Raw genomic sequence first — 27,127 nt, forward strand, 5'->3', positions numbered from 1 at the left:
AGACTGCATGAATGGTCCAACAAATGGTTACTAAAGTTCAACTCGAGTAAATGTAGGGTAATGAAACGAGGCAATTGACAGGGTAAATAAAGATAAACTGTTTAACATGGGTGGTACGCGAACAAGGGGACACAGATGGAAACTGAGTACCCAAATGAGCCACAGGGACGTTCGAAAGAACCTTTTCAGTGTCAGAGTAGTTAACAGATGGAATGTATTGGGCAGTGATGTGGGTTGAGGCTGACTCCATACACAGTTTCAAATGTAGATATGATTGAGCCCAGTAGGCTCAAGAATTTGTACATCAGTTGATTGACAGTTGAGAGGCGGGACCAAAGAGCCAGAGCTCAACCCCCGCAAGCACAACTAGTGAATACAACTAGGTAAATACACACACACAGGAAAAGATCTCCCTCGAGCACAACTTGTAGGGGGCATCCTTCCTCTCACCACAAGTTCAAACACAGCCCTAATAACAACGTGAGTATACAAACACAGCCCTAATAACAACGTCAGTATACAAACACAGCCCTAATAACAACGTCAGTATACAAACACAGCCCTAATAACAACGTGAGTATACAAACACAGCCCTAATAACAACGTCAGTATACAAACACAGCCCTAATAACAACGTGAGTATACAAACACAGCCCTAATAACAACGTCAGTATACAAACACAGCCCTAATAACAACGTCAGTATACAAACACAGCCCTAATAACAACGTCAGTATACAAACACAGCCCTAATAACAACGTCAGTATACAAACACAGCCCTAATAACAACGTCAGTATACAAACACAGCCCTAATAACAACGTGAGTATAGAAAAACTTGTTTGCAGTGCTCTGTGCTTTTGTGGGCAGTTCCTTTTGGCGAATTAAATAGTGCTTCAGCTCAATTCTATATGGTGTCCTCAGTCATATTTTAAAGAAAACTTGTATTACCTGTTGTGAATGTTAAGTAACAGCAACACTAATAATAATATAAATAATAATAATTTTTATTATTATTATTTATATTATTATTATTGTCATCCCCACTTCCGTGGAAATAAGCATTTCATTCACCTGGGCTCTAGGAGACTCGAACCACGGACCCCACGTGTGTGAGGCAGAAGCCCTATCCACTCAGCTATAAGTAGTCTTAATAAGGAAAGATTACAGAAGCAACTACTGCTGCTATGCTGGATTTTTCTAATTTTTTCCCTACCCTATCCCCCTTTTCCTTCCTTTTTCACTCCTTTCCCACCCTCTTGTCTGCTCCATTTTTACACTTCTCCTCTTTTCTCCCCCTTTTTTTAAATATAGGGGATACAACTTTTGGTTGCATTTGTAGGGACGCTCGACCTTGAAGAAGACGATATGCAGCATCCGGGGAAGCCTTGTGAGGAACCCACGTACACTCACATATTGTCTTCTTCTACCACCCTATATTTTTTGTATTTTTAAACTTTATTTTATTTAAAACTTCCTTACACAAAAACGGGTTACAACATTGGTTACATGCAGGGTAGAAGGCTACTTGTCACAGGTTGTAGAGTGCCTCCAGCTCCTTACATGGCGGGCAGAAACTATGGATGCAGTGTGCATTTCCTCTCTGCATCGCCACACTAATATGATGAAAGAGGAAACTGGCGGCTCTAGGGTCTCTAGTTGTTTCAATTAGCTTAGAACCCAACTCCTTAAAAAAACTAGCACCACTTTTACCCCAGACACCAAGTATCTGGGGTAAAGATACACCAGACACCAAGTATCTGGGGTAAAGATACACCAGACACCAAGTATCTGGGGTAAAGATACACCAGACACCAAGTATCTGGGGTAAAGATACACCAGACACCAAGTATCTGGGGTAAAGATACACCAGACACCAAGTATCTGGGGTAAAGATACACCAGACACCAAGTATCTGGGGTAAAGATACACCAGACACCAAGTATCTGGGGTAAAGATACACCAGACACCAAGTATCTGGGGTAAAGATACACCAGACACCAAGTATCTGGGGTAAAGATACACCAGACACCAAGTATCTGGGGTAAAGATACACCAGACACCAAGTATCTGGGGTAAAGATACACCAGACACCAAGTATCTGGGGTAAAGATACACCAGACACCAAGTATCTGGGGTAAAGATACACCAGACACCAAGTATCTGGGGTAAAGATACACCAGACACCAAGTATCTGGGGTAAAGATACACCAGACACCAAGCATCTGGGGTAAAGATACACCAGACACCAAGTATCTGGGGTAAAGATACACCAGACACCAAGTATCTGGGGTAAAGATACACCAGACACCAAGTATCTGGGGTAAAGATACACCAGACACCAAGTATCTGGGGTAAAGATACACCAGACACCAAGTATCTGGGGTAAAGATACACCAGACACCAAGTATCTGGGGTAAAGATACACCAGACACCAAGCATCTGGGGTAAAGATACACCAGACACCAAGTATCTGGGGTAAAGATACACCAGACACCAAGTATCTGGGGTAAAGATACACCAGACACCAAGTATCTGGGGTAAAGATACACCAGACACCAAGTATCTGGGGTAAAGATACACCAGACACCAAGTATCTGGGGTAAAGATACACCAGACACCAAGTATCTGGGGTAAAGATACACCAGACACCAAGTATCTGGGGTAAAGATACACCAGACACCAAGTATCTGGGGTAAAGATACACCAGACACCAAGTATCTGGGGTAAAGATACACCAGACACCAAGTATCTGGGGTAAAGATACACCAGACACCAAGTATCTGGGGTAAAGATACACCAGACACCAAGTATCTGGGGTAAAGATACACCAGACACCAAGTATCTGGGGTAAAGATACACCAGACACCAAGTATCTGGGGTAAAAATACACCAGACACCAAGTATCTGGGGTAAAGATACACCAGACACCAAGTATCTGGGGTAAAGATACACCAGACACCAAGTATCTGGGGTAAAGATACACCAGACACCAAGTATCTGGGGTAAAGATACACCAGACACCAAGTATCTGGGGTAAAGATACACCAGACACCAAGTATCTGGGGTAAAGATACACCAGACACCAAGTATCTGGGGTAAAAATACACCAGACACCAAGTATCTGGGGTAAAGATACACCAGACACCAAGTATCTGGGGTAAAGATACACCAGACACCAAGTATCTGGGGTAAAGATACACCAGACACCAAGTATCTGGGGTAAAAATACACCAGACACCAAGTATCTGGGGTAAAGATACACCAGACACCAAGTATCTGGGGTAAAGATACACCAGACACCAAGTATCTGGGGTAAAGATACACCAGACACCAAGTATCTGGGGTAAAGATACACCAGACACCAAGTATCTGGGGTAAAGATACACCAAGATCTCTGAATTTACGAGACTTTGTTGCTTCCCGGTGAGTGGCAGCACTGCTTGGCTGTGCAACACTGAAGTTAACATTGGTGTTGGCTAAAGATGAAACGCTCGTGTAATCCCACACCAACTGTCTACCATTCTTCCAGGGATTCACTATGATCCCGTCTGGGTGACTGAGAGGCTCATCAGAGTTGCGACGCATTAGGTTACGAGGTTCTCTCCCTGCTGGACAACCGGCTGTAGTAAGTCTCCTCCAAATAATGTCATTAACCTCGCTGTTTCTTGCATACCATCTTCCCGTGCTTTGGCAGAGAAGGCCATGGGACTTCAATATATGCAAACAATTCTTAAATCATTTAACTTAGGCTGATTCTGACCAGCCTATGCCTGTTCCCGTACCCCTGACCATTCCCCTGCAAAGTTGGGAGAGACTAGCTCCAAGTGTCTGGCCTCTAACTTTGGACAAAGACCAGCAGACATTTAAATATTCACTCTTATAGTATACTAGGTGATACCACGCAATGCCCCAGGTCTGTCTTCCGTCTACCCATCTATCTATCTATCCATCCATGCCTACCAACTACAAATAGTACATATAGTATTATTTGTTTACAAATACCTTCCCATTTACCTTGAAAAATCCATCCATCTATAAATCCATCTCTTCATCCATATGTCTACCCATCCCTAGTCATTACCCATCTTCCATTTATTTATCTTTCAGCCTATTGATCCATCTATTTTCCTATCTATCTATCCATCCCTCTACCATCTATCCAGCATGTATCCATTTATCCATAAAGCTATTTATCCACCTATCTACACATCTATCTATCCGTCAATCAATCCATGTATCCACCCATCTTTCTATCCATCTACCTATTCTCCTGTCTATTAATCTATCCATTCATCTATCTTTATCTCTATTCATCTATCTATCCATCTACCCATCCATCCATACATACATCTATCTATACATCCATCTATTCATCAATCTGTTTACCTATCCCTGTCAATCACCCATTTACCTATTAATTTATCTATCCGCCTATCTGTGCCTCCGTCTTCTTTTCTATATATCTATCTATCCACTTATATATCCATCTCGCTACCATCTATCCATCATATATCTGTCTCTATATCAATCTATTTATCTACCTATCTATAAATCTATCAATCCGGCAATCAATCCATGTATCCATCCATTTATCCATCTTTCTATCTATCATTCTATCCACCTTTCAATTCATATATCCATCCATTTATCCTTTTTCTCTATTCATCTATTTATTTATTTATTCACCCATCTACCCCTCTCTCTATTCATCTATCAATTAATCCATTTATCAATGTACTTATTTATCTGTCCATCCATCTCCCTCTGCTCTTCTTTTCATCCATCTATCTCACCATCTGTTCTTCTGTCTATCAATCTATCCATTTATCAATCAATTTCTTCATTTATCCAACCATTTATCTATCCAGCTATCTATATATCCATCATTTATATATTGTTTGTCTCTGTGAATGTCTGTCTCTGTGAATGTCTGTCTCTGTGTTAATGTCTGTCTCTGTGAATGTCTGTCTCTGTGAATGTTTGTCTCTGTGAATGTCTGTCTCTGTGAATGTCTGTCTCTGTGAATGTCTGTCTCTGTGTCTGCCTGTCTCTGTATTTGTCTGTCTCTGTGAATGTCTGTCTCTGTGAATGTCTGTCTCTGTGAATGTCTGTCTCTGTGTCTGCCTGTCTCTGTATTTGTCTGTCTGTCTGTCTGTCTGTCTGTCTGTCTGTCTGTCTGTCTGTCTGTCTTTGTGCCTGCCTGTCTCTGTATTTGTCTATCTGTCTTTCTATATCTGTTTCTGTCTGTATGTCTCTCTCTATCTTCTTGTGTGAACAAATAAACTTGTCAACCATTGGAGTGAAATACTAAAAAAAAAAGAATAGTTACTTCCATTTACCTTGAGAAAACGGTATGGCTTGACAAACCTTCGAAGGTGGGGGGGGGGGGGTGTCATCTGTTTTGTGGGACAACAGGCAAATTACGACTAGCATGAAATTATTTTGAATTTCCCGAGATCAGTTAATAATGGTTTATATTACTATAAGAATAAATTTGTTTTGAAATGTTTGTTTTCAAAATATGTGGCTGTGTAGCTATTAATAGTCGTGGGGATCTGAATGTGACCCTGGCACGCTGTTTCCTTTTGAATACTAGTGATTCCCACCAGCCTATGTTCATCCCGTACCCCAGACCATTCCCGCTGCCAATATGGGTGAGGCTAGCCTCAGACGTTTGGCCGACAACTTTGGACACACACACAAACATTGTCTCGTATGGGTATAGATGTAATTGAAGTGTCTGAGATAGTCTGCCTCACTCCCACCCTTATTCTCTACTCTTCCCTTTGTCACTGCTCGTCTCTATCCCCTTAGTTCTTCCACTTATCCCCCCACTCCTCCTCCAATTCTCTCCAAATCCCTTGGCCCCTCATTCGTTCTCTCCTTCCTCTCATTCCCATGGTACTCCCCCACCTCCCCCTCTACTTCTTCTCTCAGAAAGTTTATTAAGTAGCACTGAAACATGTTGGTACCTTTCCTTCTCCCGCCCATCCCTGTGTCCTCCCGTTTGTCCATTCCTCATCCTCCCAAATTCTTTTTACACACCTGCCACCTCCCTCTCCCATCCCCCACTTAGCCCTCCTCTCCCTTCCCTTCATAACTTACCACTCTTTTCCCTTTCCATGTCTCACTTAGCTCTCTACCTCCTTCCATACCTGACTTAACTGCCCTTCCATCCCTGATTTCGCTTTCTTTCCCATTTCCTCACTCCCTTAGCCTGTTCCTCCTTCTCCTCCTCCCACTCCCTGTTCTTCCTTTCATCCCTCACTTAGCTTTCATCTTCCTTCCATGAGAGCTAAGCCCTCTTCCATCCCTCACTTAGCTCTCACCTTCCTTCCATGAGAGCTAAGCCCTCTTCCATCCCTCACTTAGCTCTCACCTTCCTTCCATGAGAGCTAAGCCCTCTTCCATCCCTCACTTAGCTCTCACCTTCCTTCCATGAGAGCTAAGCCCTCTTCCATCCCTCACTTAGCTTTCATCTTCCTTCCATGAGAGCTAAGCCCTCTTCCATCCCTCACTTAGCTCTCACCTTCCTTCCATGAGAGCTAAGCCCTCTTCCATCCCTCACTTAGCTCTCATCTTCCTTCCATGAGAGCTAAGCCCTCTTACATCCCTCACTTAGCTCTCATCTTCCTTCCATGAGAGCTAAGCCCTCTTACATCCCTCACTTAGCTCTCATCTTCCTTCCATGATGTCTTCCCCCATCCATTCTTCACTTAGCCCTCTTCCCCATTTCATCCCTTACTAAGATGTCTTACCCCTTCACTCCATCACTTAGAACCCTTTCCTCTTCTATCCTTCACTTAACCCTCTTCCCCCTTCCGTCCATCACTTAGACCTCCTCACCTTTGTTTTTTTTTTGTTTTTTTTTTTAGATATATACAAGAGTTGTTACATTCTTGTACAGCCACTAGTACGCGAAGCGTTTCAGGCAGGTCCCTGGAATACGATCCCCTGCCGCGAAGAATCGTTTTTTCGACCAAGTACACATTTTACTGTTGCGTTAAACAGAGGCTACAGTTAAGGAATTGCGCCCAGTAAATCCTCCCCGGCCAGGATACGAACCCATGACATAGCGCTCGCGGAACGCCAGGCGAGTGTCTTACCACTACACCACGGAGACTGTAGATTGTAGGCGATTGACCGGAGATTGTATCTCTCACTTAGACCTCTACCCCCTTCTATACCTCACCTAGCTCTCTTCCCCCTTCCATCCCACACTTAGCCCCCCTCTCCCTTTCTTCCACCCCTCACTTAGCTCCCTTCCTTCTTGCATTCCTCCACAAATTCGAAAAGAGAACTACTCAATTCTTTGCATGTCATTAATTATGAAGACATACTGACATTTGCTCTTGAGTTAATAGTGATATTGCAAGGAATATATATGTCGTACCTAGTAGCCAGAACGCAATTCTTGGCTTACTATGCAAGGCCCGATTTTCCTAATAGGCCTTTTTTAAATTAAAAAAAAATTAGCTCATGCAAAATTAAATGAATAGGTTTATCAATTCATAAGAAAAAAATTAGAAAAATATTAAAATTCTAGAAAACTTGGCTTATTAAGCAAATCGGGCCTTGCATAGTAAGCCAAGAATTGCGTTCTGGCTACTAGGTACAATATATATATATATATATATATATATATATATATATATATATATATATATATATATATATATATATATATATATATATATTAGTATATTTTGGTAGCAGTCTTTCCTGTAGACATATATTATTAAATATGACCGAAAAAGTAAGATTAATAATTCTAACACGAATTTTCTCAATCTTTCGTACATTTCTTTTCACTGTTGGAGGTAATTCAAAAATCAATTCTCCAAAATTCATTTTTATTTCTAGTCTGACGCGACACTTGAGCGCGTTTCGTAAAACTTATTACATTTTCAAAGACTTTAGTTAACATATACACAACTGAATAGAACTTACTATAGAACTTACTTACTTACTTACAACACAATAGAACATTTCCGATTTTGTTTATATCTACATTTGAGTGAGGTGGATGGGGTGAGGTGGTATTTAATAAGGTATTAATTTCATCAACACAAGCCAGAACACGAAACAATGGGTATTGAATAGAAGTGATTGTAGAAAGCCTATTGGTCCATATTTCTTGATGCTTCTATATTGGAGCGGAGTCTTGAGGTGGGTAGAATATAGTTGTGCATTAATTGGCTGTTGATTGCTGGTGTTGACTTCTTGATGTGTAATGCCTCGCAAACGTCAAGCCGCCTGCTATCGCTGTATCTATCGATGATTTCTGTGTTGTTTACTAGGATTTCTCTGGCGATGGTTTGGTTGTGGGAAGAGATTATATGTTCCTTAATGGAGCCCTGTTGCTTATGCATCGTTAAACGCCTAGAAAGAGATGTTGTTGTCTTGCCTATATACTGGGTTTTTTGGAGCTTACAGTCCCCAAGAGGGCATTTGAAGGCATAGACGACGTTAGTCTCTTTTAAAGCGTTCTGTTTTGTGTCTGGAGAGTTTCTCATGAGTAGGCTGGCCGTTTTTCTGGTTTTATAGTAAATCGTCAGTTGTATCTTCTGATTTTTGTCTGTAGGGATAACGTTTCTATTAACAATATCTTTCAGGACCCTTTCCTCCGTTTTATATATATATATATATATATTATATATATATATATATATATATATATATATATATATATATATATATATATATATATATAATGTTGTACCTAGTAGCCAGAACGCGCTTCTCAGCCTACTATGCAAGGCCCGATTTGCCTAATAAGCCAAGTTTTCATGAAGTTATATATATATATATATATATATATATATATATATATATATATATATATATATATATATATATATATATATATATATATATATATATATATATACGACCATGTCGTAGCTCAGTCGACTAAGGCAGTGTCTGGGATGCTCTCTGACGCAGGTTCGAATCTTCGTCACGGCCCTTTTTGTTAGCCACTGTTCATCCTCGGCGACTTTAACGCCAGAGTGGGTGCCGAGCACAACATTTGGCCCACTTGTCTGGGTCAATTTGGCATAGGGAGGATGAATGAGAATGGGCAACGTCTGCTAGAACTCTGCTGCCTTCATGGTCTTTGTGTCACCAACACGTTCTTCGGCACAAAGTCTCAACGCCGAGTATCTTGGAGACACCCCAGATCCAAGCACTGGCACCAGCTTGACCTGATTCTTACCAGGCGTGCAAGTCTACCCAGCGTCAAGATTACGCGTAGCTACCAGAGTGCTGTCTGTGACACCGACCACTCCCTGGTATGTAGCAGGGTCAAGATGCAACCAAAGAAGATTCATCACTCGAAAAAGGCGGGCAGACCTAGCATCGACACCACCAAGACCCGCAACTAGGACAAGGTGGAAGATTTTGCACGCGTGCTCGAGGAAGCTTTCCCTGCCCCAGCTGGGGTCACTGCCTGTAAAAGATGGGAGCACTTCAGAGACGCTGTGTTAAACGCTGCCATTTCCACCTTTGGCAAGAAGACCAGCAGGTCGGCAGACTGGTTCGAGGCTCACTCGGAAGAGATGACACCTGTCATCGAGGAGAAGAGAAACGCCTTGGCAGCCTACAAAGCCTGCCCAAGTCAGCGCAACTTACAAATCCTTCGGGCCGTCCGCTGCAAAGTGCAGCAGAGCGCCAGGCGATGTGCCAACAACTATTGGCTCCAGCTCTGCTCCCAGATACAGACTGCAGCGGATACAGGCAATGTAAGGGGAATGTATGACGGCATCATGCAGGCCCTCGGCCCAATCCAGAGGAAGACCGCTCCTCTGAAATCTGCCACTGGCGAGGTGATTCAGGACCAGATACTGCAGCTGAAGCGCTGGGTCGAGCACTACTCTGAGCTATACGCCAGGGACAATGTGGTCACCGAAGACGCCCTGAGCGCCATTGAGTGTCTGCCTGTGTTAATGGAGCTCGACAGTGAACCGACCCTGGAAGAACTCAGCGATGCCCAAGATTCCCTTGCTTCTGGTAAAGCTCCTGGCAAAGATGGCATCCCTGCTGAGACCTTGAAGTGCTGCAGAGGTAGCCTGCTCATGGAGCTGCATGAAATTCTCTGCCTCTGCTGGGAAGAAGGAGAGGTGCCACAGGACATGAGGGATGCCAACATCGTCACGCTGTATAAGAATAAAGGTGACAGGGGTGACTGCAACAACTACCGTGGAATCTCCCTCCTCAGTATCGTCGGACAGCTGTTTGCTCGAGTCTCATTGAAGATGCTCCAAGTACTTGCAGAGAGAGTCTATCCAGAATCACAATGCGGATTCAGAGCTGGCAGGTACACCATCGACATAGCGTTTTCCCTCACACAACTGCAGGAGAAATGCAGGGAACAGAAGCAGCCACTCTTCGTAGCCTTCATAGATCTGACGAAGGCCTTCGACCTCATCAGCAGGGATGGCCTGTTCAAGATCCTCCCCAAAATCGGATGCCCACCCAGGCTCTTCATCAGCATCATCAGATCTTTCCATGAGAACATGAGGGGCACCGTGGTCTTTGATGCCCTAACATCAGACGCCTTTGACATCCAAAGTGGAGTAGAGCAGGGCTGCGTACTGGCTCCAACCCTATTCAGGATTTTCTTCCCAGTTATGCTGCGGCACGCCTTTGGATCTGTCACGGAAGGTACTTACCTCCGGACCAGGTCGGATGGAAACCTCTTTAACCTCGCCAGGCTGAGAGCCAAGACGAAGGTTCGGCTGAGGTGTCTGCGCGACTTCCTTTTTGCCGACGACGCCGCAGTCACTGCCCACTCAGCTGAAGACCTCCAATGGCTCATAACCCGCTTCAGCGAGGCCTCTCAGGCTTTCGGACTCACCATCAGTCTGAAGAAAACACAAGTCATGGGACAAGGAGTGGACTCCCCACCTGACATCGGCATCTCTGATTCCAAACTGGAAGTCGTTCATGACTTCGTGTACCTGGGCTCCACAATCTCTGACTCCCTCTCTCTTGATACGGAGCTAAACAAACGCATCGGTAAGGCATCTACTACCATGTCCAGACTGACAAAGAGAGTGTGGGCCAACAATAGGCTGACTGAGTATACTAAGATTCAGGTTTACAGATCCTGTGTCCTGAGCACTCTCCTTTATGGCAGTGAGTCTTGGACACTCCGCGTCCGTCAGGAAAGGCAGCTGAATGCCAATCACATGCGCTGCCTTTGACACATCTTGGACATCACCTGGCAGGACAAGGTGACAAACAACAACGTCTTGGGGAGAGCAAGAATCACCAGCATGTACACAATGCTGAAACAGAGACGAATGCGCTGGCTCTTGCACGTTGTGCGAATGGGCGACGGCAGGATCCCCAAGGATCTCCTGTACGGAGAGCTGATGCAGGGAAAGCGTCCAACAGGCAAGCCCCAGCTACGGTACAAAGACGTATGCAAGAGGGACCTGAAAGCCATGGACGTCGATCTTGCTATATGGGAGACACTGGCTGCAGACCGTTCAGCCTGGAGGCAATCTCTTCAAAGAGGTCTCTCCAAGTTCGAGGAGTCACTTGCCAAGGAATCGGAGGCAATGAGACAGAGAAGGAAAGCCGGTAGCCAGGAAGACAGACCAGAATCGGACTTCGTTTGTGCTCGGTGTGGGAAGGACTGCCACTCTCGGATTGGCCTCATCAGTCACACCAGACGCTGCACCAGGATTGACAACTAGGGCGCAACTCCATAGTCTCCCGAGACTGAAGGATGCCTGCTAATATATATATATATATATTATATATATATATATATATATATATATAATATATATATGTCGTACCTAGTAGCCAGAACGCACTTCTCTGCCTACAATGCAAGGCCCGATTTGCCTAATAAGCCAAGTTTTCATGATTTAATTATTTTTCGACTTCCTAACCTACCTAACCTAACTTTTTCGGCTACCTAACCTAACCTAACCTATAAAGATAGGTTAGGTTAGGTAGGGTTGGTTAGGTTTGGTCATATATCTACGTTAATTTTAACTCCAATGAAAAAAATTGATCTCGTACATAATGAAATGGGTAGCTTTATCATTTCATAAGAAAAAAATTATAGAAAATATATTAATTCAGGAAAACTTGGCTTATTAGGCAAATCGGGCCTTGCATAGTAGGCCGAGAAGTGCGTTCTGGCTACTAGGTATGACATATATATATTGTGACGATAATCTCTTTCAAGAGAGATTGAGCCTGCAGTTCCCTACCTTAAGTTACGCCAAAGACACAAGTATAAGATGCTACATTCAAGATACGTCACCAGTAGCACAAAACGTTTTGACCAGGAGGCAAAACGTATCCAAGATCCCCCTACTCCACACACCCTCCACGCGCCGGCTCGTCATCAAACCAGCTAACTACCCTTCACCAGCTTGCCTGCCTCTGATTGGCTACTCGCCAGCCGCGCGCCTGCACACAGCACCTCAGCGCCCTCTACACGAATCGACGTCTGAGCCTGACAAGCAATCCACTTCAGAATATTCCTTGTGCTCTTACGGATGACATCTCTCTCTGGCATACTCGCTCATTAGCTCGTATACGAAGGGAGGTTTCAGCCATAACCGATATTCTCAGCACCATTTTAACATTGTATTTTGTATTTCACATTGTCTTTGAATTTTCTTTATTATTTAACTGTAATTTAACTTCCCGAGATTTGTCTTTATTTTCATTTATGTTTAAAGTAAATATATTAAAGTTTCATTGTTCATATTTTGTGTTTTACGTGTTCCTCCCTCTAACTTACCACAGACAACAGGCAAGCAGTCTATATTTTGTTTAAAGTGTGACCAGGCTTTGACACCTGCCATTGGAGGACTGCCGAACATCAACACTCCAACACTTTCCCGTCACATTTTAAATATATATATATATATATATATATATATATATATATATATATATATATATATATATATATATATATATGTCGTACCTAGTAGCCAGAATGCACTTCTCAGCCTACTATGCAAGGCCCGATTTGCCTAATAAGCCAAGTTTTCATGAATTAATTGTTTTTCGACTACCTAACCTAACTTTTTCGGCTACCTAACCTAACCTATAAAGATAGGTTAGGTTAGGTAGGGTTGGTTAGGTTCGGTCATATATCTACGTTAATTTTAACTCCAATAAAAAAAAATGACCTCATGCATAATGAAATGGGTAGCTTTATCATTTCATAAGAAAAAAAATAGAGAAAATATAATAATTCATGAAAACTTGGCTTATTAGGCAAATCGGGCCTTGCTTCATATATATTGAATGAATTGCCATCGGACTATGGTAAACATGTAGCAACCTATTACCGTTACTAAAAAACAAAAACAAAAGGAGCAATGGTTTCAAGCTCAACAAGTCACATCATAGGACAGAAAACAGATGTTTTTTCACCCATAGGATTATAAACCCCCTCGGACCATTTACTCGTCGTTTCAGTAAATGCTTCAATTTAAAATCCTAAATTTTAAAATCCACCTCGATAAAGTCCGCGGAACAAATGGGGTGACCATTTGCAAGCCGCCGGCTTCCTGTCCTGATTGAGGCCCTTTGTGAGATAATGCCCTTCAGGTAAATCCTTTCTTTGATCAATGTGAACGCGTCACAAGAAACATATTAACAAGAATGTGTGTTGTGATCAACATGTCTTTTCTCACCATTCACTTCAAACTACACCACCCAAGTAACAAACCAGACAAGTCAACCGTGGTTGGCTACATTGGCTCACAACCAGCAGGTCTTGGCGGCTTGGTTGCTTGTGTAGTATGGGTAGGTACCCGGGAGCTCGGCAACTGTTGCGGGGAAGGTCCTGGAGAAGGTCAGTCGTTAGCCAATGTGGGCGTCGAAGAGCATGATAGGGTTCATGTTCCTGTTTACAGGGAACTAATAACTGATGGTATGGTATGGTGGCAGGTCCAGATGTGACGGGCGGTGACGGTGTGTACTCTCGCTACTGGGTGCTCGCTCCTAGCGGTGTCAACACCTACACCCTGGTGGTCAAGGTGTCATCCACACCCTCAAGTAAAGTCGTCGGACGCATCAACAACAACAATACTGGTGAGTTATGACCCCGTAGACCCTAACACAGGTAGTGGTGACCCCAGACACGTACTGGTGATCTCAGACCCAAGTACAGGTGGTGGTGACCCCAGACACGTACTGGTGATCTCAGACCCTAGCACAGGTAGTGGTGACCCCAGATATGTACTGGTGATACCAGACCCTAGCACAGGTAGTGGTGACCCCAGACACGTACTGGTGATCTCAGACCCTAGTACAGGTAGTGGTGACCCCAGACACGTACTGGTGATCTCAGACCCTAGCACAGGTAGTGGTGACCCCAGATATGTACTGGTGATACCAGACCAGAGCATAGTTGAGTAGTGACCCCAGCATATGTAGTTGTGACCCCAGACCATAGCACACTTAGTGGTGACTTCAGACAAGTACTGGTGATTCCAGACCCCACTAAAGGTGCGGTCTGGAGTCATCACTTCTGACTTCAGCAAAGCGTGTGGTGTGATCATCAGTGGGTTTTGTGTGGGGATCAGTAGGTGTTGTGTGGTGATCAGTGGGTGTTGTGTGGTGATCAGTGGGTGTTGTGTGGTGATCAGTGGGTTTTGTGTGGGGATCAGTGGGTGTTGTGTGGTGATCAGTGGGTGTTGTGTGGTGAACAGTGGGTGTTATGTGGTGAACAGTGGATGTTGTGTGGTGAACAGTGTGTGTTGTGTGGTGAACAGAGAGTGTTGTGTGGTGATCAGTGGGTGTTGTTTGGTTGTCAGTGAATGTTGTGTGGTATTCGGTTGGAGTTGTGGTGATCAATGACTGTTGTGTTGTGATCAATGACTGTTGTGTGGTGATCGGTGTGGCTTGTGTGATCAATGACTGTTGTGTTGTGATCAATGACTGTTGTGTGGTGATCGGTGTGGCTTGTGTGGTGATCAATGACTGTTGAGTGGTGATCAATGACTGTTGAGTGGTGATCAATGACTGTTGAGTGGTGATCAATGACTGTTGAGTGGTGATCAATGACTGTTGTGTGGTGATCAATGACTTGAGTGGTGATCAATGACTGTTGAGTGGTGATCAATGACTTGTGTGGTGATCAATGACTGTTGTGTGGTGATCGGTTGGTGTTGTGTGGTGATCGGTTGGTGTTGTGTGGTGATCGGTGGATGTTGTGTGGTGATCAGTGGGTGTTGAGTGGTGATCGGTGGATGTTGTGTGGTGATCAGTGGGTGTTGAGTGGTGATCGGTGGATGTTGTGTGGTGATCAGTGGTCAATGACTGTTGTATGGGGATCAGTGACTGTTGTGTGGTGATCTGTGGGTGTTGTGTGGTGATCTGTGGGTGATCTGTGGGTGTTGTGTGGTGATCTGTGGGTGATCTGTGGGTGTTGTGTATTGATCGGTGGGTGTTGTGTGGTGATCAATGGTTGTTGTGTGGTGTTCAATGGGTGTTGTGTGGTGATCAATGACTATTGTGCGGTGTTCAACGACTGTTGTTTACTGATCAACTACTGTTGCGTGGTGATCAACGACTGGCCTGTGGGTGATCGGTGGGTGTTGTGTGGTGATCGGTGGGTGTTTTTTTTTTTTTTTTTGCAGGGATATTCCTGCGCGGGCCCTAAGCCTCTGGCTGGCCCACTAAGTGTTGCTTGTTTCTGTTTTACTTGGGCGGAGTGTGAGTATTTATGACTCGTATGGTCGCTTCAGTAAGATTTTGCCATATTTGTTTAACAACTTCTTGTGCTCTGTTGAATCTAAGTTGAAATCTTAATGGGTTTGTAACTGTGCACTGTGTTAGATAATGTTCCAGTGGTCTGTCGGGCATTTCTCCACAGTGTTGACATTTCCTCTCATCTTCCGGAACCTGTAAGCCTATTTCCCATGCACATGGGTATCCAAGCCTAATGCGATGTAAGTGTACTTCTGTTGCTCTACTGCTCCCTTTCATCAAAGTAAGTGGTTCGTTTGTGTCGCATTAATGATATGACATTTGTGATCAGATGTATGTTATCACATACGTGTTCTTGTTACAAGGTTTCAATGGCGGTTCTCAAATCTGTATGAATGATAAAATGTTGTCGGTGTTCAGCAAGAGCATCTTCCAAAGCCTTTTAAATGGCTAGCATCACTGTAAAGTCGAACACCCATTTGAGAGCCTCCAACTATTTACAGAGTTTCCTGCTTTAATGTTGTGTGGTGATCAGTGGGTGTTTTGTAATGATCAGTGGGTGTTGTGTAATGATCAGTGGGTGTTGTGTAATGATCAGTGGGTATTGTGTGGTGATCAATGACTGTTGTGATGTCATCAATGACTGTTGTGAGGTCATTGACTGTTGTTTGGTGATCAGTGGATGTTGTGTGGTGATCAGTGGATGTTGTGTGGTGATCGGTCGGTGTTGTGTGGTGATCAACGACTGTTGTGGGGTAATCAACGACTTTTGCATGGTGATCAACGACTATTATGTGGTGATCGGTGGGTGTTTTGTAATGATCAGTGGGTGTTGTGTAATGATCAGTGGGTGTTGTGTAATGATCAGTGGGTATTGTGTGGTGATCAATGACTGTTGTGATGTCATCAATGACTGTTGTGAGGTCATTGACTGTTGTTTGGTGATCAGTGGATGTTGTGTGGTGATCAGTGGATGTTGTGTGGTGATCAGTGGATGTTGTGTGGTGATCGGTCGGTGTTGTGTGGTGATCAACGACTGTTGTGGGGTAATCAACGACTTTTGCATGGTGATCAACGACTATTATGTGGTGATCGGTGGGTGTTGTGTGGTGATCAATGACTATTGTGTGTTGATCAAAGACTGTTGTGTGGTGATCTGGGGGTAATGTGTTGTGATCAGTGACTATTGTGTGGTGATCAGTGGGTGTTGTGTGGTGATCAATGGGTATTGTGTGATGATTGGTGGGCGTTGTGTGGTGATCAGTGACGGTTGTGTGGATAGTTGGGTGTTGTGTGGTGATCAGTGGGTGTTGTGTGGTGATCAATGGGTATTGTGTGATGATCGGTGGGTGTTGTGTGGTGATCAATGACTGTTGTGTTGTGATCAGTTGGTGTTGTGTGATAATCAGTGGGTATTGTGTGGTGATCAACGACTGTTGTGTAGTGATCAGTTGGTGTTGTGTGATAATCAGTGGGTATTGTGTGGTGATCAACGACTGTTGTGTAGTGATCAGTTGGTGTTGTGTTGTGATCAGTTGGTGTTGTGTGGTGACCAATGACTGTTGTGTGGTGATTAGTGGGCGTTGTGTGGTGATTAGTGGGTGTTGTGTGGTGATCAGTGTGTGGTGTGTGTTGTGTGTTGGTCAGTGTGTGTTGTGTGGTGATTAGTGGGTGTTGTGTGGTGCTCATTGGGTGCTGTGTGATGATCAATGCTGTTGTGTGGTGATCGGTAGGTGTTATGTGGTGATCAATGACAACTGTGTGTTTGTGTGGTGATTAACCACTGTGGGACATTTGGGGCTTGACTCTATTTATTTAATTATTAAAGTAATGAAATCAATTACGAAGGACCACCCGCTTTTATAGAAAAGAGGGAAACTAATAAAAAGTGATCATTAGAAATTCCTGGAAGAACCAGTGTCTATGGCTAAATATTAGGAAGTATAATCACTTAAATAATTAATGGGCTGTATAGATAATTAACTTGAATCAAAGCCTCAAACACCTACATTGGGGGGTTATTGCTAGAACTTCATATACGTCTAGGAACTAGTGTGGTTCGTGCACCAGTTCATTGTGTAATAACTAATCTTATGACCAAATTAAAGAAATCTATAGAAGATTATCACCAGTAATTATAAGGATCATTAACATCAGAAATTAATCATTCTAATAAACACGTATTATCTCCAGTGTACACAGCATCCAATTAAATGATAGGATAAAAGTAATGAAAATTTGAATAAAGAAATGAATACGAAAAGTCTTAGCTTTAAGACGATTTCAATGACATCATTTACGAATCATCCTCGGGATCTCCGGAATTCCTCGTAGAACTCTGGGAGATGAATAACACAGGTAAGGTAACAGCTCGTGGATTCCTCACACGCGAGCTGTAATTTAAGGGATATTACGTAGTATTGCACTAGGCTACTGAAATATCTATATTCATGGAAATGGAGAATGAATTAGTTATAATACTAACATGGGTTTTGTTTAGGTCGCTCGATATAACGACAAGCTGCCCCGACATATACAATCTCTAATGATGCATCAAAAGGGAATTATATATACTTAGCTAAGGGGTACAGATTATGTTGAAGCTTGCCGAAACCGCGTCCCAAGCTCCACTCTCACAATGGCGGACACGTTGTTGATAGCTTGGCTGGAATGTCGACGCGTTTTAGTTGGCCGGTCACGACAGATCACGTAGAACAATATTAACTAGTTCTATGATGAGTATCAGGGTAATTCTTGCTGACAACTTCACCGTAACGTGTCCCAGACTCTGACACTAAGACCTTGTTGCTCAATTCCGCAACACGAGACTTCACGCCGCACTCAGGCGTCTTGTCCTCCTCGAGCCACAAATCACAATGGCCTCCCTCTCCGCTCGCGTCTCGCATTCGCCACAGAAATTATTTATCACGAATAATATTATTTCGCGTAGTTGTGACTAAAATGCTTTAATAAAGACTGGGTTGTAATTCTAGGGAGTTAAATATTATTACTTTCTCGTCTTATGGTAGTAAGCAAGAAATGGAGAAGATTTTAGTTTTCTCCATGGCATTCACGCGTGACTTTAAATTTATTACTTGATAACAATTGTAACTAAAAACTCTCGATTTTTAATTATTTGGGAGTTATGTTATCCGTAAATAATTATCACACGGAATACTGATGATTTTAGAGAATCACATTCAATTCTCTAACACACTGGCTATAAATGTGTTTAACTAGGTAGAATCTGACGCAATACTGGAGCTTGGTTTCGTAAGAATTCCAGTATTATTATACAGATATGATTATTAGTTCATGTGAACCCTACTGTTAGTAAATTTTTAGTAACTACAGTAATTAGTATATTTTAACACTAGTTTATAATAATAATACAATAATATTGTATTAGTGTTGGAAATTTCCAACAACCACTGTTGTGCGGGGATCGGTGAGTGTTGTGTGTTGATCAGTGGGTGTTGTGTGGTGACAAAGGACTGTTGTGTGGTGATCAATGACTGTTGTGTTTTGATCGTTTTGAACACCCACTGTTTTGATGAAGGGAGCCGGTCGGCCGAGCGAACAGCACACTGGACTTGTGATCCTGTGGTCCCAGGTTCGATTCCGGGCGCCGGTGAGAAACAATGGGCAGAGTTTCTTTCACCCTATGCCCCTGTTACCTAGCAGTAAATAGGTACCTGGGTGTTAGTCAGCTGTCACGGGCTGCTTCCTGGGGGTGGAGGCCTGGTCGAGGACCGGGCCGCGGGGACACTAAAGCCCCGAAATCATCTCAAGATAACCTCAAGAAGAAGATCCACGACAGTTGTGTGGTGATCAATGACTGTTGTGTTGTGATCAATGACTCTTCTCTGGTGATCGTTTGGTGTTGTGTGGTGATCAGTGGGTGTTGTCTGGTGATCAATGGGTGTTGTGTGATCATTCTGTGTTGTGTGGTCATCAGCGTGTGTTGTGTAGTGATCAGTAGGTGTTGTGTGGTGATCAGTGGGTGCTGAGTGGTAATCAATGGCTGTTGTGTGGTGATCTGTGGGTGTTATGTGGTGATTAATTGCAATTGTGTGTTTGTGTGGTGATTAACTTCTGTTGTGGGGGTGATCGGTCGGTGTTGTGTGTTGATCAGTGAGTGTTGTGTGGTGATCAACGACTGTTGTGGGGTGATCAACGACTGTTGCGTGGTGATCAACGACTGTTGCGTGGTGATCGGTAGGTGTTTTGTGGTGATTAGTGACTGTTGTGTGGTGATCGGTGGGTGTTGTGTGGTACTCACCTATTTGTACTCACCTATTTGTGCTTGGAAGATCGAGCATTGGCTCTTGGATCCCGCCTTTCCAGCCATCGGTTGTTTACAGCAATGACTCCTGTCCCATTTCCCTATCATACCTAATTTTAAAATTATGAATAGAGTTTGCTTCCACAACCTGTTCCCCCAAGTGCATTCCATTTTTCCACTACTCTCACGGTAAAAGAAAACTTCTTAACATCTCTGTGACTCATCTGAGTTTCCAGTTTCCACGCGTGTCCCCTCGTTCTGTTATTATTACGTGTGAACATTTCGTTTATTTCCACTTTGTCAATTCCCCTGAGTATTTTATATGTTCCTATCATATCTCCTCTCTCCCTTCTTTACTCTAGTGTCGTAAGGTTCAGTTCCTTCAGACGTTCCTCATATCCCATCTCTCGTAACTCTGGGACAAGCCTCGTCGCAAACCTCGGAACCTTCTCTAGTTTCCTTATGTGTTTCTTCAGGTGGGGGCTCCATGATGGCGCGGCATACTCTAAGACTGGTCTCATGTAGGCAGTGTAAAGCGCCCTAAACGCCTCCTCACTTAGGTTTCTGAATGAAGTTCTAATTTTCGCCAGTGTAGAGTACGCTGCTGTCGTTATCCTATTTATATGTGCCTCAGGAGTTAGATTAGGTGTCACATCCACTCCCAGGTCTCTTTCTCGAATCGTTACAGGTAGGCAGTTCCCCTTCATTGTGTACTGTCCTTTTGGTCGTCTATCACCTGATCCCATTTCCATAACTTTACATGTCTGTTGACCAACGACAGTTGTGTGGTGATCAACGACAGTTGTGTGGTGATCAACGACAGTTGTGTGGTGATCGGTGGGTGTTGTGTGTTAATCAATGACTATTGTGTGATCAACAACTGTTGTGTGGGAATCTGTGGGTGTTGTGTGATGATCAATGACAGTTTTTTGGTGATCAGTGGGTGTTGTGTTGTGATCAGTGGGTGTTGTATGGTGATCAGTGGTTGTTGTGTTTTGATCAACGACTGTTGTGTGGTGATCAATGACTGTTTTGTAGTGATCAATGACTGTTGTTTGGTGATAGGTTAGTGTTGTCTGGTGATCAATGACTGTTGTTTGGTGATCGGTTGGCGTTGTGTGGTGTTCAGTGGGTGTTTTGTGGCGATCAATGACTGTTGTGTGGTGATCATCGACTGTTGTGTTGTGATCAATGACTCTTTTCTTCTGATCGTTTGGTTTTGTGTTTTGATCAGTGGGTGTTGTTTGGTGATAAATGGGTGTTGTGTGATCATTGGGTGTTGTGTGGTGATCAGTGGGTGTTGTGTGGTGATCGGTGGGTGTTGTTTGGTGATAAATGGGTGATGTGTGATCATTTGGTGTTGTGTGGTGATCGGTGGGTGCTGTGTGGTGATCGGTGGGTGCTGTGTGGTGATCAGTGGGTGTTGTGTGGTGATCAGTGGGTGTTGTGTGGTGATCAGTGGGTGCTGTGTGGTGATCAGTGGTTGTTGTGTGGTGATTAGTGGTTGTTGTGTACTCACTTAATTGTACTCATCTAATTGTGCTTTTAAGGGATGAGTTCTGGCTCTTTTGTCCCGCCTCTCAACCGTCAATCAATAGGTGTACATGTCCCTGAGCCTATTGGGCTCTATCATATCTACACTTGAAACTGTGTATGGAGTCAGCCTCCACCACATCACTTAATAATTCATTTCATTTGTCAACCACTCTGACACTAAAAAAGTTCTTTCTAATATCTCTGTGGCTCATTTGGGCACTCCGTTTCCACCCGTGTCCCCTAGTGCGTGTGCCCCTTGTGTTAAATAGCCTGTCTTTATCTACCCTATCGATTCCCTTGAGAATCTAGATTGTGGTGATCATGTCCCCCCCTAACTCTTCTGTCTTCCAGCGACGTGAGGTTTAATTACCGTAGTCTCCTCGTAGCTCATACCTCTCAGCTCGGGTACTAGTCTGGTGGCAAACCTTTGAACCTTTTCCAGTTTAGTCTTATGCTTGACTAGATATGGACTCCATGCTGGTGCCGCATACTCCAGGATTGGTCTGACATATGTGGTATATAATGTTCTGAAAGATTCCGTACACAAGTTTCTAAAGACCGTTCTTATGTTAGCCAACCTGGCATATGCTGCTGCTGTTATCCTCTTGATATGAGCTTCAGGGGACAGGTCTGGCGTGATATCAACCCCCAGGTCTTTCTCTTTCTCTCTGACTCTTGAACCACACCCACTGTGGTGATCAGTGGGTGTTGATGTGGTGATCAGTTGTTGCTGTGTGGTGATCAGTGGTTTTAGTGTGGTGATCTGTGGGTGTTGTGGTGATCAGTTGTTGCTGTGTGGTGATCAGTGGTTTTAGTGTGGTGATCTGTGGGTGTTGTGTTGTGATCAGTGGGTTTTGTGTGGTGATGAGTGGGTACTGTGTGGTGATCAATGACTGTTGTGTGGTGATCTGTTGGTGTTGTGTGGTGATCAGTGGGTGCTCTGTGGTGATCGGTAGGTGTTGTGTGGTGATCAGTGAGTTTTGTGTTATCAATGACTGTTGTGTGGTGATCAATGACTGTTGTGTGGGGATCAGTGGGTGCTGTGTGGTGATCAGTGGGTGCTGTGTGGTGATCAGTGGGTGTTGTGTGGTGATCAATTAATGTTGTTTGGTGATCAATTACTGTTGTTGTTTGGTGATCAATGACTTGTGGTGATCAGTGGGTTTTGTGTGTTGATCAATGACTTGTGTGGTGATCAGTGGGTTTTGTGTGTTGATCAATGACTTGTGTGGTGATCAATTACTGTTGTTGTTTGGTGATCAATGACTGTTGTGTGGTGATCAATGACTTATGTGGTGATCAGTGGGTTTTGTGTGTTGATCAATGGCTTGTGTGGTGATCAATGACTGTTGTACAGTGATCATTGACTGTTGTGCGGTGATCGGTGGGTGTTGTATGGTGATCAGTGAGTTTTGTGTGGTGATCAGAGGGTGTTATATATTCACCTATTCGTGCTTGCGGGGCTTAATTGAGCTCAGCTCTTTGGGCCCGCCTCTCAACTGTCAATCAACTGATACTATTTTTTCCCCACACCACACACGCACACACACACACACATAGGGAAACTATGAGGAAATGAATAAATTCCTATGGGATATACATTGGGACACAACTCGGAACCAAGTCCGTACAAGACATGATGGACTATGTCACCCAAAAATGTCAGGAGGCTGTAAGCAGGTTTGTCCCAGCCCGACAGGAAAAAACAGAGAAGCAAAGGAAGAATCCGTGATTTAATAGGGAATGTATAAAAGCAAAGGAGCTGAACAAAAGGGCATGGAGGAACTACCGTAATAACAGAACATCAAAAAGTAGAGAGAGATACCAGAGAACCAGGAACGAGTATGTCAGTGTGAGAAGAGCAGCTGAGAAAAGGTATGAAAATGATATAGCTAATAAAGCCAAGACCGAACCCAAGCTACTACACAGTCACATCAGGAGGAAGACAACAGTGAAGGAACAGGTGATGAAACTTAGGGTGGGCGAGGACAGGTACACAGAGAATGACAAAGAGGTACCTGGTTGATGGGGTTCTGGGAGTTCTTCTACTCCCCAAGCCCGGCCCGAGGCCAGGCTCGGGCCGCATGCAAGAGGTGCATGCAAGAGGTGTGTGAAGAACTCAACAAAAAGTTCCAGGAGGTCTTTACAGGGAGATGTCGTGGCGTTAGAAGAGGTGGCAGCAAACCAGGTGACCTTGGAAAGGTTCGAAATTACAAGAGATGAGGTCAAGAAGCACCTATTGGAGCTGGATGTGAGAAAAGCTGTTGGGCCGGATGGAATCTCACCATGGGTATTGAAAGAGTGTGCAGGAGCACTTTGCCTACCACTCTCCATAGTGTATAGTAGGTCACTGGAAACGGGAGACCTACCAGAAGTATGGAAGACTGCTAATGTAGTACCAATATTTAAAAAGGGTGACAGACAAGAGGCACTGAACTACAGGCCAGTGTCCTTAACTTGTATACCTTGCAAGGTGATGGAGAAGATTGTGAGAAAAAACCTAGTAACACATCTGGAGAGAAGAGACTTCGTGACAACCCATCAACATGGGTTCAGGGAGGGTAAATCTTGCCTTACAGGATTGATAGAATTCTACGATCAGGTGACAAAGATTAAACAAGAAAGAGAAGGGTGGGCGGACTGCATTTTTTTGGACTGTCGGAAAGCCTTTGACACAGTACCCTATAAAAGGTTGATGCATAAGCTAGAGAAACAGGCAGGAGTAACTGGTAGGGCGCTCCAGTGGATAAGGGAGTACCTAAACAATAGGAAGCAGAGAGTTACAGTGAGGGGTGAGACCTCAGACTGGCGTGAAGTCACCAGTGGAGTCCCACAGGGCTCTGTACTTGGACCTATCCTGTTTCTGATATACGTAAATGATCTCCCAGAGGGTATTCCTCTCAATGTTTGAGAGGAATACCTCTCAAACCTCAATAATTCCTCTCATTCCTCTCAATGTTTGCTGACGACGCCAAAATTATGAGAAGGATTAAGACAGAGGAGGACAGCTTGAGGCTTCAAGAAGACCTGGACAAGCTGCAGGAATGGTCGAACAAATGGCTGTTAGAGTTTAATCCAAGCAAATGTAATGTAATGAAGATAGGGGTAGGAAGCAGGAGACCAGATACAAGGTATCACTTGGGAGATGAAATACTTCAAGAGTCCGAGAGAGAGAGAAAGACCTGGGGGTTGATATCACGCCAGACCTGTCCCCTGATGCTCATATCAAGAGGATAACAGCAGCAGCATATGCCAGGTTGGCTAACATAAGAACGGCCTTTAGAAACTTGTGTAAGGAATCTTTCAGAACATTATATACCACATATGTCAGACCAATCCTGGAGTATGCGGCACCAGCATGGAGTCCATATCTAGTCAAGCATAAGACTAAAATGGAAAAGGTTCAAAGGTTTGCCACCAGACTAGTACCCGAGCTGAGAGGTATGAGCTACGAGGAGAGACTACGGGAATTAAACCTCACTTCGTTGGAAGACAGAAGAGTTAGGGGGGACATGATCACCACATTCAAGATTCTCAAGGGAATTGACAGGGTTGATAAAGACAGGTTGTTTAACACAAGGGGCACACGCACTAGGGGACACAGGTGGAAACTGAGTGCCCAAATGAGCCACAGAGATATTAGAAAGAACTTTTTTAGTGTCAGAGTGGTTGACAAATGGAATGCATTAGGAAGTGATGTGGTGGAGGCTGACTCCATACACAGTTTCAAGTGTAGATATGATAGAGCCCAATAGGCTCGCGAACCTGTACACCTGTTCATCAACAGTTGAGAGGCGGGACCAAAGAGCCAGAGCTCAACCCCCGCAAGCACAACTAGGTGAGTACAACTAGGTGAGTACACCAGGAAGCAGCTCGTGACATCTTACTACTCCCAGGTACCTATTAACTGCTAGGTAATAGGCCCCTATAGTGAAAGAGACTCTGCCCATTGTTTCTCGCCGGCGCCGGGAATCGAACCCGAGACCACAGGATCACGCGTCCAGCGTTCTGTTCAGTCAGCCACCGGCCCCCCTGTGTGGTGATCAGTGGGTGTTGTGTAGTGATAGGTGGGTGTCATATGGTGATCGTTGGGTGTTGTGTGGTGATCAGTGGGTGTTGTGTGGTGATCAGTGGGTGTTGTGTGGTGATCAGTGGGTGTTGTGTGGTGATCAGTGGGTGTTGTGTGGTGATCAGTGGGTGTTGTGAGGTGATCAGTGGGTGTTGTGTGGTGATCAGTGGGTGTTGTGTGGTGATCAGTGGGTGTTGTGTGGTGATCAGTGGGTGTTGTGTGGTGATCAGTGGGTGTTGTGTGGTGATCAGTGGGTGTTGTGAGGTGATCAGTGGGTGTTGTGTGGTGATCAGTGGGTGTTGTGTGGTGATCAGTGGGTGTTGTGTAGTAAATAGGTGGGTGTTGTGTGGTGATCGTTGGGTGTTGTGTGGTGATCGTTGGGTGTTGTGTGGTGATCAGTGGGTGTTGTGTGGTGATCAGTGGGTGTTGAGTGGTGATCAGTGGGTGTTGTGTGGTGATCAGTGGGTGTTGTGTGGTGATCAGTGGGTGTTGTGTGGTGATCAGTGGGTGTTGTGTGGTGATCAGTGGGTATTGTGTGGTGATCAGTGGGTGTTGTGTGGTGATCAGTGGGTGTTGTGTGGTGATCAGTGGGTGTTGTGTGGTGATCAGTGGGTGTTGTGTGGTGATCAGTGGGTATTGTGTGGTGATCAGTGGGTGTTGTGTGGTGATCAGTGGGTGTTGTTTGGTGATCAGTGGGTATTGTGTGGTGATCAGTGGGTGTTGTGTGGTGATCAGTGGGTGTTGTGTGGTGATCAGTGGGTATTGTGTGGTGATCAGTGGGTGTTGTGTGGTGATCAGTGGGTGTTGTGTGGTGATCAGTGGGTATTGTGTGGTGATCAGTGGGTGTTGTGTGGTGATCAGTGGGTATTGGGTGGTGATCAGTGGGTATTGTGTTTCAGACCTGGAGTGTTGCGGCAGTTCGCTTCTCCTCGACCATCTCCCAGCTGAGGACTTCACTGGAACATTCGTCTACGTGGTGAGTGTTTACTGATTGTTTATACCAGCAGGTACACTGTATTCCTCACCCACCTGTCACCTGCTGGTACACTGTATTCCTCACCCACCTGTCACCTGCTGGTACACTGTATTCCTCACCCACCTGTCACCTGCTGGTACACTGTATTCCTCACCCACCTGTCACCTGCTGGTACACTGTATTCCTCACCCACCTGTCACCTGCTGGTACACTGTATTCCTCACCCACCTGTCACCTGCTGGTACACTGTATTCCTCACCCACCTGTCACCTGCTGGTACACTGTATTCCTCACCCACCTGTCACCTGCTGGTACACTGTATTCCTCACCCACCTGTCACCTGCTGGTACACTGTATTCCTCACCCACCTGTCACCTGCTGGTACACTGTATTCCTCACCCACCTGTCACCTGCTGGTACACTGTATTCCTCACCCACCTGTCACCTGCTGGTACACTGTATTCCTCACCCACCTGTCACCTGCTGGTACACTGTATTCCTCACCCACCTGTCACCTGCTGGTACACTGTATTCCTCACCCACCTGTCACCTGCTGGTAC

General features: G+C 44.4%; 1 protein-coding gene across 1 annotated transcript in view; it reads left to right on the plus strand.

Moving 5' to 3' along the window:
• Positions 1–27,127, plus strand: part of LOC123772279 (calcium-activated chloride channel regulator 3A-1) — a 253,061-nt gene that overhangs the window by 170,032 nt on the left and 55,902 nt on the right. The window contains exons 14-15 of the mRNA XM_069311299.1: positions 13,938–14,081; positions 26,491–26,567. Coding sequence (XP_069167400.1) covers positions 13,938–14,081; positions 26,491–26,567 — 221 coding nt within the window. The remainder of the gene's footprint in view (positions 1–13,937; positions 14,082–26,490; positions 26,568–27,127) is intronic.

The sequence above is a fragment of the Procambarus clarkii genome, chromosome 69 (assembly GCF_040958095.1).
Source record: "Procambarus clarkii isolate CNS0578487 chromosome 69, FALCON_Pclarkii_2.0, whole genome shotgun sequence".
Taxonomy (NCBI): Eukaryota; Metazoa; Arthropoda; class Malacostraca; order Decapoda; family Cambaridae; genus Procambarus; species Procambarus clarkii.